Source organism: Megascapheus bottae, chromosome 3 (assembly GCF_031878675.1).
Source record: "Megascapheus bottae isolate mThoBot1 chromosome 3, mThoBot2.hap1, whole genome shotgun sequence".
Classification (NCBI taxonomy): Eukaryota; Metazoa; Chordata; class Mammalia; order Rodentia; family Geomyidae; genus Megascapheus; species Megascapheus bottae.
In genome coordinates, this window is record NC_143511.1 from 31,778,219 (window position 1) to 31,794,513 (window position 16,295).

General features: G+C 41.5%; 1 protein-coding gene across 1 annotated transcript; it reads left to right on the top strand.

Annotated features, from left to right (window-relative positions):
- The first annotated feature begins 883 nt into the window (after positions 1-883).
- On the top strand, positions 884-4,252 carry LOC150065225 (spermatogenesis-associated protein 31A3-like). The gene is made up of 3 exons (XM_090329341.1): positions 884-3,044; positions 3,293-3,780; positions 4,094-4,252. The coding sequence occupies exons 1-3, from the start codon at positions 884-886 to the stop codon at positions 4,250-4,252; spliced, it is 2,808 nt and encodes a 935-aa protein (XP_090185467.1).
- The last annotated feature ends 12,043 nt before the right edge of the window (positions 4,253-16,295 follow it).

A 16,295-nucleotide genomic window follows, 5' to 3' on the forward strand; every position in this document is an offset into this window, starting at 1 on the left:
CTTGCAGAGACACTCAGGAAGAGCTTGAGGACATTCATGATCTAGTTTCCCTTCTTACCAGGTAAGGATTTTCCTCTTGTGACTGAGCCTGCATTTCTTCTCTAGAGAATGGGGTTATCTCGGGGTTGAGGAAGACTTCGGGTTGGCACAGGATGGCACTGATAGGAAGATGTGAGATACAGAGAAGTCTAGGGGCTGTGTAAAAGATGGCAGGGTGTGCTTCAGTAGGTAGACAGCAGGTAGTCACAATTGCCCATCCTCCTGGGCCTATCAGTTGCTGAAGAAAGTTTGTCTCTGTCTCCTGCAGCCACCTAGGGAAGCTCAGTGACAACAGCAGCTCCAGGCACTTATTAAAAGGAGACACCCTAGGTGAAGTTGTCAAATCAGCGTCTGCTGCAGCCCACCAGCAGCTGGACACTGTGAAGAGGACGCTTTCTCCAGCACTGCGTCCCCAAAGGCTTCCCCAGCTCCTTCCCACGAGGGCTTGCAGCCTCTGGCCTCTACCTTGTCACCAGTCCAGACATGTTCCTCAGTTCCTGCTGAGACACAGTCACACCACACTGCGCCTCAGCCTCCAGAGCTGTTGATTCCTCTAGAACATCCTTCTCCCCGTTCTCTTTCTCCTCCCCGTTCTCTTTCTCCTCCACCTGTGGCCTGCACTCCACCCAGCCATGACTCAAACTCGGGTCTTCCATCTAACTTCAGGGAAGTTCCACCAGAAAGCACCCCACGGAGCGGCTCTCCAACCAACAGCTCTCGGGTGCCTTCTCCTAGCCCAGCCCTCAACTCTGACATCCTGGAGCTGCTGGAGGTAGTGATTAGTAAGAGGGCTAAGGAGAACGCTGGGGAGGAGAAAGAACACCCTCTGGATTCTCTGGGGAACATGATGAAGTCACTGGGCAGGGCCCAGGACGCGGCCATCCCACAGGCCTTCTGGAACACCAAGGGAGAATCCCAGCAGCTCCCTGAGTCTCCGGAGCTGCTTCTCCCCATGGTCTTACAGAAATGCAGCCAGCTGTTCTGGGGCCTTCCCTTTCTGCACAGCGAGTCCCTGGTGGCTCCTGTCCTAATATCTGGGCAGCCACTAGTCTTACCCTTTGTTCTATTCAATACTTTCTATAATTTCATGCCAGCACAAGACCAAGATAATGTACTTCCACAGTACTTTCCACCCCAGCCCTTACTGCAGCACTTCAGCCAATCACAAAACTACACTCCTGCCTTGACCTGGCCCCAGTCTCCACCACTGGCTGACAGCCAAGCTCAGGCTCATGTCCCATCCTATATGCAAGTCCTATCCTCTCATTCACCTCCAGTGAATTCCTGTACAGTCCCACCTGTTGTCCAACACCTAGAACATCACCTTGCCAGGCAGCACCTGGAAAGTCAGAGAATTCTACCCGCTGTGGTCAATCAGTCTCTCAAGGCCTTTACACAAGATCAGGGCCTCTTACACCAGAGAGACTTTATCAAGACTCCAGGTGAATTCATCAACGTTGAAATGAGGAAGAAGCTGGAAAACCACCTCCAAGAGAGGCTCATCCAGCACCTCCATAAAAGAAATTGTGAGACCCAGGTGTTTTCTGGGAAGAAATCCCGAGTAACAGACCAGGCAGAGGACAAGCCAGGGTGTTCACAGAACTCCAGGAATGTAGACGTTTGCTGCAGAAGGCAAGAGAGGGGAACCTCAGAGAGCTCTGCATCCCAGCAATGGGGGAACTCCAGAAAGGACCTGGAACATCACAGCACTGGGGTAGCCACACAACTGGACAGGGATGCAGAAAGCTGCTCAGCAGATGGTGTGCAAGCTAACACGCTGAGAGAATTAGAAAATGACGTGATGAGATCATCACGTAGTGATTCTGAATATTTTCCCCCAATTTATTCAGGTATGAATAGTCTAGGAGAAGCCCTAAGAGCCCATTTAATAAAAAAATGGGATCAGATCAACAGGGACAAGGTCCCTTTGCATGTTAGTCATTCCAGGGGCTCAACAGACCATGCCTTGGCTCCCCTTGAAAACTCCAGCTCCAGCATTACTGGTACAGAAGCACCCTTGGATACTAGGGAAAGCTGCAGGAGCTCCTCCCAGAAGGCTTTCCTCTTGGATGCTGCCAGCCAACAGCTGCTGGAGGCGCATATCAAGAAGCTTTGGGTGAAGCACAAGTGGGGCTTGTCCCTAAAGATTCTCAAGTCCATAAATCACCTTAGTTTAAAAAAGGCTCCCCCTGTGCCCTTTTCCAGGGAAGCTTCTCCACACCTGGCCTGTTGTGACTTCAGGGCCAATCTCACCTCTAAGGGGGATGCATTCCAGGGAGAAGCTCTGGACAAATTGCCAAAAATGCCAGGGAGAGAAAAATCAGGTCATACCACACAGCCTCCTCAAGCACCACCACGTGAAACCCTGAGCAGAACACTGGGTAGTCACCACTGTGATCCCTCAGTGGTCTCTCCACCTGGAGAAAAAGAGGGACTGCTCTCCAATTCCAAAACGTGTAGCCTTTTAGGAAGTACCTGGCACCAGGACATTGTGCCAGGATCAGAGGGAAGCAGTCCAGAGACAAATACCAGCCCAATAATGGGCATATGTGAGACACAGGAAAAAGAAAGCCTCTGCCACAATGTGTCCATAGCAAAGGTCTTTGCGTCTGACAAGTCTGAAGTTGAAATGGCCAAGGATGAAGAGAGACAGCCCACTAACTTGACAGTCAACAAAGACTTACAAAATCTGAACCTTAGAAGCTTAGAATTTGTGAGGACCACTGAAACGCCATTACCCTCCAGAAGTTCGATTGCTAGGCATCCACCAGGTTCATGCCTGAAAGACCAGGCAGAATCTAGCAGTACAAGTGAAAGTCCACCTTTTGATGATAACCTGCAGGACTGCGACACTGACACCAACGTGCTGGCTTCACAGAGTTCTCTGAGTAGCTCACAGAACTTTTCCGGAAGCAGCATGTCCACTATGAGTCAAGCTCTCCATTACGAACGGGAGGGCCCAGCACAAAGCAAGAACCTAAGACCTCCATCACCCCAGGCCCGTGGTACAGCAAGGTGTTTCATGGCCCCCAAGAAACAAAGAGCTGTGAGAGGCCCAGAATACAGAAGGCAAAGCCTGCAGGAACAAGGCCCTTGCAAGGCCAGAATTTGAACTCTCCTGCCCAGGTCAGGAAAGCAAGAAGTGCAAGGAAGAACTCTTCCCTATCTGCGTCAGAGAAAGAACAGCATCCTCCAGAGATTCATTTTGGAAATCGGATCAAGAATTTTTTTATGGCATTATTTTCCTCTAAAGCTAAAAGTCAGGCAGACTGCCAGCAAAACCCCAAGATCCAGTCGGCCAATACTAAGAAGCAAGACTTATCCACAAGCAGAACGCTCAAGCAGAGTGGAGTGCCTAAAGCACAGGCACTTATGAGCACTGTAGGAAGGATCCTAGAGGAAAAGCTGGGCCTTCCACAGGAGCCTTCTGCATCTAAGAAAACTTTACATGAAGTTCCGGCCCCCACAGCTGGATATTCCCACCACCACTTGGCTCCTCCTTACCCACAACAAAGCCAAGTAAAGAACATCAGGGCGTCTTTTCCCCAAACCAGCCCCATTGGCCCCAGGCACTCTGTCCATGAGAGCAGGGTCTCACACTATCACCACCCTGGGACAGACTTGCCTCCCCGAAAGCCAGTGTCTCTAGTCAATCATGCCTGCCAGCACAGACCAAAGGAGATGAATGTCTCAGGCCAGCGTATCCACTGCCCACGACACTGTCATCTTAGCCGTTTGATGGTCAGCCATGCATGCCATGCTGCTCACTTGGTTCCTTGTGAGGTCCATTTTTCTCATGAGAAATTGCAGCCCGTGCACCGCAAGCCTGTTTTTTGTGTGTGAGTACCTTGGCTGGGTACTGATGACGTCTCCCTCCTCAAATGTGGAGTGTTTAATACAGTCTTCACGCTCAATGCATGCAGTGGCTTCCTTCAGTGCCTTCGTCTGGGAGAGGGATGGGTAGTGTGTGGTCTTCCTCCATTCCAGATGGAACATGACGTAATGTCACTGATGATTCCCTCACCTGAAACCTCTGTTTACTTAATGTTTCCAGTTAATCATTATGAAAACAATCTTAAGAAAGCCTTCAGGATTCTTCATGATGGAGAAACCTGGCAAGACAGCTTACGAGCATTTTCTCCAGCCTGATGAACTTGGCTTAGTTGAAACATCTGGACTCCTTGCAGGCTACCAACTTAGTGTAGAAAGCTAATTAGTAAAGCTTATGTTTGTCTTATAGTTGCCATTGGTATTCTTTAGCGAGGGTGTCTCAGCCACTAGATGCTAGGGGTCTGAAGGAAGGCAATTCCAACACGGGAACGGGGAGGGACACACAGGGCCAGCCTGTAGTCCCCTGGGAGCTGAGCGAGATGGTAAGTGTGGAAGACCCAGCCCTCCCCCAATCACCGGGGAAGAAAAAACCACGCTGAGTCAGAAGCAGTGTTAACCATGAAAGCGCATCAGATCTCTCTGCTGATCTCTGATGCTCTCACATGCTCTCCTCTCTTTATTGCGTCAGACAATTAGTTATATACTGTTAGGGTAGGAGAAGGTGGGCACTGGGAAGCTAGCCAATAGGAAGAGGGCCTCTGTGCTACCACTAAGGGTCTGGGTGGGGCTTTCAGGTACTGGGCAGGACAGGTGCAGGAAAGTGCGCGAGACTTGAGCTGCTGAGGGACCCGCGAAACTGCGGGGGGTTCAATGGAGTCATGTACACAGAGATGCCTTAAGAGAGGTATGCAAAAGACCGAATGCCTGGACAAAGCCCTTTAATTGCAGCTGAGCCAGAATCAGGCCTCAGAGATGGAGGCTAGGCCCCAACAGCCTTTAGTGCCTTTAGTGGTTTATTAACATATTAATTTATATCATATTTTAAATGATAAATTTAACAAATATTCAAGAAGTGAATCTCTATATACAATCACTGGCACTTAGAATATAATTAGGCTGAGGGTTGGTTTGTCATAGACACATATTAATGTATGTAATAAAACATCTATAGAGTCATAAATATGTCTATGTAGTTGTATTTGTATTTCCAGTACCGTGTCCATAACATTGGGTATGCAAATACTGAGTCTTCGCTCTTCTACTCTTCGGAACTAATAGCCACATATTAAGGATACCATCTGTCTTTTGTTCCTTTGGTCTTGACTTGTCTCAACATGATTCACTCTAGAGTCATCCACTTCCCTGCAAATGCCATTATTTTATCTGTTGGTTATATGGAATTCCATTGCATGCATATATATATGTATATGTATATATATATATATATCACATTTTTTGTATCCATTCATCTGCAGTAGGGTATCTGGATTGTTTCCATTGCCTGGCTATTGTGAATAGTACAGAGATGAACATAGCTGAGCAGGTGTCCTTATCATATCTTGGGTTATGATGTTCAGGATAGATGCCCAGAAGTGGTGTGGCGGGATCGTAGGGAAGGTCAATTTCCAGTTCATTAAGAAACCTCCACACTGCTTTCAAGAGTCGCTGAACTAGCTTACAATCCCACCAGCAGTGTAGTAGCATTCCTTTTGCTCCCCAACCCCATCAACATCTGTCATTGAGTTCAAAATCTTGGCTATTCTTGTTGGGGCAAGGTGGTATCTTAGGGTTGTTTTTATTTGCATTTCCTTTATGACCATGGATGATGAACATTTTCTCATATGCTTTTCTGCCATTTGAACCTCTTCTATTGTTTAGTCTCTCTTTAGTTCCCTTGCCCTTTTAGTGAATGGTTTGTTGGGTTTGGGGGGGGGGATTAGTTTCTTGAGTTCCCTGTAGATACTGGATAGTAAGCATTTGTCAGATGTGTTGTTGGTGAATATCTTTTCCCAGTTTGTTGGCTGTCTCTCTACTTAATGGCTCTGCTTTTATCTGTGCAGAAACTTTTTATTTTTAGGTAGTCCCATTTATCGAGTCTCTCTCCAATCTGTTGTGACCCTGGGATTCTGTTCAGGAAGTTTTTGCCTGTGCCTATGAGTTCCAGTGTCTCTCCAACTCTATCATGTAGCAGTTTCATGGTTTCCGGTCTGACATTGAGGTCTTTGATCCACTTTAAGTTAATGCTTGTGTATGGTGAAAGGCTAGGGTCAATTTTTAGTTTTCTGCATGTGGCTGCCCAGTTTTGCCAGCACCAATAATTGAATAGACTGTTTCACTGTATATCTTTGGCTCCTTTGTCAAATACAACTTGACTATAGTCATGTGGTTCTATTTCTGGATCTTCTATTCTCTTCCATTGATCTTCTGGTCTATTTTTGTGCTAATACCATGCAGTTTTTTTTTAATTATGGCTCTGTAGTAGAGTTTGAAGTCTGGTATTGTAATACCACCTGCATTGCTCTTTTTGCCTAGAATTGTTTTGGCTATTCTAGGTCTTTTCTTGTTCCATATGAACCTTTGGATTGTATATATTTCAGTAAAGAATGTCTTTGGGATTTTGATGGGGATTGCATTGAATTTGTAGATCAATTTTGGCAGTATGGCCATGTTCCTTATATTGGTGCTCCCTAGCCATGAGCATGGGATGTCTTTCCATTTCCTAGTGTCCTCTTTAATTTCTTTTGTTAGCCTTCTATAGTTTTCATTAAGTAATTCCTTTACATCTTTGGTTAAGTTAATTCCTCAGTATTTTATTCTTTTGGGGGCTATTGCGAATGGGATCATTTTCTTGATTTGGCCTTCTGCTTGTATATTGTTGGCGTAGAAGAAGTCTACTGACTTTTGCAGGTTAATTTTGTATCCTGCCAATTTGCTAAAGTGGTTTATTAATTCTAGGAGTTTGGGAGTAGAGCTTATTGGGTCACTCAAGTAGAAGATCATGTAATCTGTGAACAGGGATAGCTTAATTTCTTCTTTCCCTATGTGTATCCCTTTGATGTCCTTCTCTTGCCTTATTGCTCTGGCTAAGGGTTCCAGCATTATATTGAAGAAAAGTGGAGAGAGTGGGCATCCCTATCTAGTTCCTGATTTTAAGGTAAATGGTTCCAGCCTTTCACCATTTAGTATAATACTGGCTATAGGTTTGTCATATATGGCTGTAATTGTTTTAAGGAATGTACCTTTTGTTCCTATTTTTTCTAGTGCTTTCAACATGAATGGATGTTGTATTTTGTCAAATGCCTTCTTTGAATCCAGAGAAATTATATAATTCTTATCTTTAGCTCTATTGATACGATGTATTACATTGATTAATTTGCAAATGTTAAACCAGCCTTGCATCTGGGGGATGAAGCCTACTTGATCGTAGTGTATAATTTTTCAAATTTGTTTGTGGATTCTGTTGGCTAGTATTTTATTGAGAAGTTTTGTGTCTGTGTTCGAGAGAGATGTCTGTAATTTTCTTTTTTTTTGTTGGGTCTTGTCCTGGTTTGGGGATGAGTGTAATATTAGCTTCATAAAATGAGTTTGGTTTGCTCCTTCTGTTTCTATTTCTCAGAAGAGTTTCAAGAGTATAGGTGTTACTTCATCTTTAAACGTCTTGTAGAATTCTACAGTGAAACTGTCTGGACCTGAGCTCTTTTTAGTTGGCATTTCCCTTATTGCTTCCGCTATTTCATTGTATGAAATTGGTTTGTTCAATGTGTTTACCTCATCATTGTTCAATGTGGGTAGCCTATACTTAAGAAGTCATCCATTTCTAGTAGATTTTCCTGTTTCTTTGATTATAGACCCGGGTAGTACTTATTCATAATGGACTGAATTTCTTGGATATCAGTCGTGTACCTGTGGGGTGTCTAATCTTGTTTATTTGAGTCTCCCCTCTCCTTTTTTTGATTAATCTTGCCAGAGGTCTGTCAATTTTGTTGTCTTTTTCAAAGAACCAACTTTTTGATTTATTAATTTTGTGTATAGTAGATCTTATTTCACTCTCTGATATTTCTGATTTTATTTTTGTTATTTCTGTCCTTCTAGCTATTTTAGAATTAACTTTTTCTTGCTCCTCTAGGTGCTTCAATTTCTTCTTTAGGTTATTTACATGCTCTTCTGTCTTTTTAATATGGTCTCCTAGTGCGATAAATTTTCCCCTCATAACTGCCTTTGCTGTGTCCCATAAGTTCATTTGTGATGTCTCTTGATTGTCATTACATTCAAGAAAGTTTTGAGTTTCTTCTTTGATCTGATCTGTAACCCAGGAGTTATTCAGAAGTGTGTTGTTCAGCTTTCCAAGTGTTTGAATGTTTTTTTTTTTTTTTTTTTTGCTTTTACTGTATGGTTCAGAACTAGTCTAACTCCACTGTGATCAGATAGAATGTATGGGATTATATCAGTCCTCTTGTATATGCTTTAGTTTTGTGTATGAACTATTATATGATCTATTTTGGAGTATGTATACGTGTGGTTCTCAGCCAATTAGTTCCGCAACTGACTAGGTCAGAGTTTGCAGCTTTTACAGGTGGTCGGCCCATTCCCAGAGGCTGTGTGCGCTGCACAGCTAGCCCTCAGCCCAGGCTTGCTTTGAGCAGTGATCTTCAGATCTCAGCCTCCTGATTAGCTAGGATTACAGACATGAGCCACTGGTGTCTAGCAAGTGTACCTTGATAAAAAGTTGCATCAGCCTTGAACTGAAAATATTACTGAATCCTATGGATTTAGGCAGTCCACACCAGAAAGTATAGAAAGAGGCTAGGCCTACTATAAGTAGGTACATTTCTGCAACACTTGGTTTTCATATAAACCCAAATACCATTTTTGATTAAGCAGAAAAATTCTGCTCCTCCCTGCAAGTCACTGACCCATGCAGAGGATATGTTAAATGGAGTCTGGATATAGGCATAAGTCAATAATTCCAGGATATAAATGGATATTGAAAAATATTGAAATACCTTCCCTTCCTGAATGTGGTTGACAACACCAAGAATGTGGGGGGAAGAGGGAGGGTTACATGGACCTCCTAACTCCAGAGAAGGAATGTGAGAGCATCAGAGCAGATGTGGTTTCCCTTCCATCAGATGACTCCACATGGACATCTGTCCAAGCTCGTTCTGTTGTGTGGTACCTCCTTCCAAGAGTGGCTATCATTTCAGCAGCATTCAATGAATTCTATCACTATTGAAGAGCTCTATGTATGAGAACATAGGCACAGTCTACATGAATCTTATTACCTTTGTCCTATAAACACCCATAATATATCTGCAGGACCCTTTGGTTACATAGTCGGGAAAAATACTGGCTTTAAAAAAAGAACACTCTACCATATAGACATAAAAACCTATGACTCTATAGACATAATGCTTTATTTCATAATATGTTTCTATGATATACAGACCCTTAGCCTAATTGTGATTAAGTTCTAAATACTAAGTCCCAGTGATTGTAAATAGAGATTCCCTCCTTAAACACTTGTATGTTAAACTTGTCATTTAAAATATGATATAAAAATCAACGTTAATAAAATGCTTTTGTTTTCTTCACAAAAAAAACCACTCTGTGTAGGAAATGAGCTATAGAACTTATGGGTGGGAATGAGATGGAAAACTGGATAGAATGAGGGAACTGAGGAAAATTGTTCAAAAATATGCAATAACATAAAAACATTAGTTGCACCTTTTAGGCCTAAAACCTTTTTTTGGAAGGCAAAATAATTGATAGCTTGAGGCGCATATTCTCAAATATGTGTATATTTTTTGGCCAGTCCTGGGCTTGAGCTCAGGGCCTGAGCCCTGTCCTTGGACTTTCTCAAGGCTAGAACTCTACCACTTGAGCCTCAGCATCATTTCTGGCTTTTTTCTGTGTATGGTACTGAGGAATTGAACCCGCGTTTTCATGTATGCTAGGCAAGCACTATACCACTAGCCCAAACTCCCGGCCCCATCAAATATGAGTATTTCTTTACTGTGATTTAAGCAAAACATAGAGCAACTTCATTGTTTGGAAAAGGTAGAAATACTATTGCCATTGCCTATGATTTTAAGAAAAGGTATGAAAAAACTTAGTCGTAAGATTAGCATTGAACATTTTTAGCCATAAAAGAAATACAAATCAAAACTACACCTAATCAAGAAAACAAACAATAGCCAGGAACCCATGTCTCATGCCTGTAATCCTAGCTACTCAGAAGGCTAAGACCTGAGGATCATGATTTGAGCTAGTCCAGACAGAAAAGTCCATGAGACATTTAAAAGCTGGAAGTGGCACTGTGGCTCAAGTGGTAGAAGACTAAGCCTTGATTTCAAGGCCCAGAACTAGAACACACACACACACACACACACACACACACACACACACACACACAAGAAAACAGGTTAAAATGCTAGTGAGAGAACAGAACTCTTATTTATTGCTGGTGGGAACATAATCTAGTCATTACTGAAATTAGTTTGGAGTTTTCTCTTAGACCAGAATTCCCATATAATCCATCTGAATCACTGAGAATATACATCCCCCCCAAAAAAAAATCCAAGTCAGCTTTCTATGGAGATATCTGTATATGTTTTGAGTGCATAATGCACAAGAGCCAAATTATCAAAGCTCTCCTACATTTTACAAAATAGTTAAGGAGCACTGGACTTTATTTCTGTGCTATTTGGCAGTACACATTTACAACAAAAGTCCTACTTAGTATTTAAAACCAAAGCTATTCCTGTTTTTATGTCACCACTTTCATCATTCTGTTATCCCCTCTGAACCCCATTCCTTCTCTCCTTTCTTAATTTTCTAAAATATGCATTGTTATGACTGCCTTCTCCCCTACCTGCCCCTCTCCATTTATTCCTTTGGTTTGATCACACCACCGATACCTTTATTTTTTCCTGGTGTTTATTGTATTGAACCATGAATTCATCCTTATAAGGCATTGTACCATAGGGTTCTTCCCTCAATCTAGTAAATACTCTTTTTAAATTGTTTTTTAATTTAATTATCCTTCTAAAGCCTAAAACATAGTAGTGACTGTAAGGAAGTGGGAAACAAGTAGCTTATTATTCCTATTACCAAGTTACTAAGTGCATGGAAATAGTCAAATTCCTGATCCACCAACGGAGAGTAAATCTATGAAATGAGCAAAAGCATCACTCATATTGGAAAGGCTGAGAATTACAAGGTAGAAACAAATGACACCGTCATTTCTGTTTGTCTTAAATCATGTCCTCCTAACATTTTACTCAGTAAATTAAAATCAAAGTTGAAATCATGTCCCGTGTCTCCAATGAGGACAGGTGTATAGAACACTTGTGGCTTTGCAATGTGTGATTTCAGTATTTGAGATACATAGAGAGTGGTTCTCCTCTCTGGAAATCGGTAATTAGGCAAACATTTTGGAGGAAGAGAAAGAGACACCAGGCATCTCTGTTATTTCCTAGTCAGTTACATACCTCTGGCAAGATCAAAGTCCTTTGTCATCACCCCTGAACTCAGGCCCTATGATTTATGACAGCTACAGCTGGGAGGCGGTAGCCTTTGAAATCTCTGACCCAAAGTAAAGAGATAACCAACAAAAGCAAAATGTACAATGTATTAGAATAAAACCCTCACAAAATTTCTATGAATAGATTTTTGTGATTATTAGGGGGGGTAGATTTCTCAATAAATGGAGAGTTCATTTAGAGTACAAGACATTAAGAACAAAACATGAATATTACAGCCTGTTCTAATTTCATCAGTTTTGCAGAGTTCAATTATTCTTTTATATAAGAAGTGCAAATATTTTAATTTTTAGCAAAATGTTGAAAAACAAAACTTTTTCAGGACTTTAAGACATTGTATTTTTAGTAAGCCTTCTCTAACCTGTTTATAAACTAAAAAGGGATGATGCATTTGGAAATAATTTATAAATTCCAATGATTCCCTTCTGACCTGAGTTTCCCTTAGAAGCATTTATTGTCATTCAGTATTAGGGAGGGTCAATAAAACACAGACAAATGTAGAATAACCAAGAGGAAAGCCATAAATTATAACACCATAACAACTTCCTTCCATTTTTTGCCATTTCTGGCTTGAACTCAGGGCCTGGACACCATCTTTGGGCTTTCTGAGGGCTAGTTTAATACCCCTTGAGCTACAGCACCACTTCCAGCTTTTTCTGTGTATGGGGGTACTGAGGAATCCAACCCAGGATTTTATGCATGCTACGTAAGCACTCTAATACAGACCTATGGCCATCTAATCTTTGATAAGGGAGCCAAAAAATAGAATGGAAGAAAGACAGCCTCTTCAACAAATGGTGCTGGCAGAACTGGTTAAGCACCTGCAGAAAACTAAAGCTGGATCCTTCTTTGTCACCCTGCACTAGAATTAACTCCAAATGGATCAAAGACCTCGAGGTAAAAGCTGACACACTGAGAACTCACAAGAAGGAATAGGAGATACACTAGGCCTCCTTGGCACAGGTTGAAACTTTCTCAATAAGAACCAAGAAACACAACAAATCAGAGAAAGGCTGGATAAGTGGGACTGAATTAAATTGCAGAGCTTCTGTAAGGCAAAGGACATAGCTAGTAAATTAGGAAGCCTACAGAATGGGAAAAGATCTTCACTAACCACACAACAGACAAAGGCCTCATATCTAAAATATATCAACAGCTCCAAAACTAATCTCCAAAGAAACAACCATCCCATTAAAAGACGGGCCAAAGACTTAAAGAGTCTTCTCTGATGAAGAAACAAAAATGGCCTATAGACACATGAAGAAATGCTCAACATCTCTGGTCATAAAAGAAATGCAAATCAAAACAACTCTAAGATTCCACCTCACTCAGTTAGAATGGCCAGGATCAAGAAAACTAATAACAACAGATGCTGGAGGGGATGTGGCCAGGAGGGATCACTACTACACTGCTGGTGGGAGTGCAAACTCATTCAACCACTGTGGAAAGCAGTATGGCAGTTCCTCAAAAGACTAAGCATAGAGCTCCCCTATGACCCAGCAATTCCATTACTTGGCATTTACCCAATAGCCCAGAAACAAGGACATACTAAATCCACTAGCACAATGATGTTCATTGCAGCACTATTTACCATAGCAAAGATATGGAAGGAACCTAGATGCCCCTCAGTTGATGAGTGGATCAACAAGATGTGGTCTTTATACACAATGGAAATTTATGCTGCTGTTAGAAAGAACGACATCGCCCCATTAATAAGGACATGGAAAGACTTAGAAAAAAATCATATTAAGTGAAGTAAGCCAGATGCAAAGGAACATAGGCTCAATGGTTTCCCTCATTTGTCATAATCAGTAGAAACTTTGTGCTCTCCTAGCAAAGATTTGCAAAAGAACAAAATCTAGAGACATTAAGCCAAATAGTATGACACTAAATGTAAGGACCTCCAGGATAAGAAAACAAAAGCTATATAATGAGTGACTGTTGTCCTTAATGTACTATGTTATCTCTCATCTCTTTTGCCATCCCTTGGTTATCTCATATTGTTATAATATTTCACCTTGTTATCTGATATATTTTATATGTGCTTAATTGGTTATTTGAAATTGGATAGGGAAGGGGGGAAATCAAGATAAGCAGGGGGAGGGTGGGAGGAAAATGGGGACCATGTCATGAGAAAGGGTATGAATGTTTGTGAAGTAATGCACCTTCTATCTGGTGAATATAATGTAACCCTTCTATTAATCACAGTAAAAAAAAAGAAAATGCTGGATTGAAAAACCATTGAAAACGTAATGATTGGCTCATTGATGCTAATCAATATCAGACTTGCAAGGAAAAAATATTAAAAGCATTTTCTTTAAAATCAGGAAGAAGACTTCAATAGGAATCAATCCTTCTGTTAAACCTTGCCCTAAAAATCCTGTCAGTACCCAGGGAGCATTGAAAATATCAAAGGGGCTGAGAGTTTGGCCTAGTGGTGGAGTGCTTTCCTAGCATGCACAAAGACCCGGGTTCTATTCCTTGATACCGCATTCATAGAAAAAAGCCAGAAGTGGTGCTGTGGCTCAAGTGGTAGAACTCTAGTCTTGAGAAAGCCAAGGACAGTGTTCAGGCCCTGAGTTCAAGCCCCAGCACTGGCAAAAAAAAAATAGAAATAAAAATATTTTATATTATTTTTTTTTGTTGTTTAGGATTTTTTTTATTGTAATTAGTAAAAGGGTTACATGATATTTGCCAGATAGAAGGTGCATTAATTCACATACATTGATACCCTTTCACATGTCTTGGTACCCGTTTCCCTCCCCCCCCCACACCACCCACCCGTCTTGGTTTTCCCCCCTTCCCTATCAAATTTCAAATATCCAAATACAAATAAATTCAATATATCAGATAAGAAAGTGAGATACTATACCAATATGAGATAACCAAGGGACAGCAAAGGAGATGAGAGACAACATAGTACATTAAGGACAACAGTCATTCATTATATGGCTTTTGTTTCACTATCCTGGAGGTCCTTTCAATTAGCTTCACATTATATGGCCTTATGTATCAAGATTTTGCTCTATTGCAAATCTCTGCTAGTAGAGCCCAAGGTTTCTACTGATTATGACGAATGAGGGAAACCATTGAGCCTAAGTTCCTTTGAGTCTGGCTTACTTCACTTAATATGATTTTTTCTAAGTCTTTCCATTTCCTAACAAATGGGGCGATGTCATTCTTTCTGACAGCAGCATAGAATTCCATTGTGTACAAATACCACAACTTGTTGATCCACTCATCAACTGAGGGACATCTAGGTTGGTTCCATATCTTTGCTATGGTGAATAGTGCTGCAATGAACATTGTTGTGCTAGTGGGTTTAGTATGTCCTTGTTTCTGGGTGGTTGGGTAAATGCCAAGTAGTGGAATTGCTGGGTCATAGGGGAGTTCTATGTTTAGCCTTTTGAGGCACTGCCACACTGCTTTCCATAGTGGTTGAACGAGTTTGCACTCCCACCAACAGTGTAGTAGTGATCCCTCCTGGCCACATCCCCTCCAGCATCTGTTGTCATTCGTTTTCCTGATCCTGGCCATTCTAGCTGGAGTGAGGTGGAATCTTAGAGTTGTTTTGATTTGCATTTCTTTTATGACCAGAGATGTTGAGCATTTCTTCATGTGTCTATAGGCCATTTTTGTTTCTTCTTCAGAGAAGACTCTCTTTAAGTCTTTGGCCCATTTTTTAATGGGATGGTTGTTACTTTGGAGGTTAGTTTTGGAGTGATTCAATTTTTTGAGTTGTTGATATATTTTAGATATGAGGCCTTTGTTCGTTGCTTGGTTGGTGAAGATCTTCTCCCACTCTGTAGGCTTCCTGATTAGTTTACTAGCTATGTCCTTTGCCATACAAAAGCTCTGCAGTTTAATGCAGTCCCACTTATCCAGCCTTTCTCTGATTTGTTGTGATTCTTGGTCCTTATTAAGAAAGTTTCTACCTGGAGCTCCAGTGGCGCAATCGGTTAGCGTGCGGTACTTATAACAAATAAAAATATTTTAAAAATCAAACACAAGAATTGAGGTAAAATATGCAACCACCAAAATTTCTAGATGATGTGATTATACAGCTAGAAAAAAAATCCTGATTAGATGAATGTACTATTAAGTTGCTGTCTGAAAATATCAGAGTACTCAAACTTGTAATTATTTTTCTGTTAAGATTTATAAAATTTGGGGCGGCCTGATAAAAGCTGCAGCATATGGTCACCTGCCCATGTGAAAGGACAGTCACTGCCACCGTGAGCAGTAATTTAAAAAAATAAAACTTTACTTTGCGTTGTCTGTAAGTTGGCATGGTACTGAATGTTATTTTTTGCCCTAGTGAGTGGAGATTATGTATATTTACATATATATATGTACAGATATGTGCATGTGTGTGTGTGTGTGTATGTGTGTGTGTACATACAGTCACAGAGCTTGAACTTGGTCTGGGCGCTGTCCCTGATCTCTTCAGCTCAAGGCTAGTGCTCTACCACTTTAAGCCATAGCACCATTTCTGGTTTTCTGATGGTTAATTGGAGATTAGAGTCTCACAGAGGTTCCTCCCAAGCTAGCTTTGATCCATGATCCTCAGATCTCAGCCTCCTGAGCAGCTAGGATTACAGATTACTAGGATTACCAGCGCCCAGCTGTGAATGGATATTTTTATATTTTTCCTTTTAATGAACAGTTTACAAGCAAATTTCCCAATTGCTGTGGTAGTGGATTCTTTGGTTCACAAAAGCAAGTAAGTTAGATCACTTTATGTCTTAATATATGAAATAAGCAAACAACTGCATTCATAACATTTAATTTTATTGTAGATGAAAAGTTAAAAGGCATATCCATGTGTAAAGTGATGGGACAATGCCTACATGCTAGTTGGTATATGAATGTGAATGGTGGTAT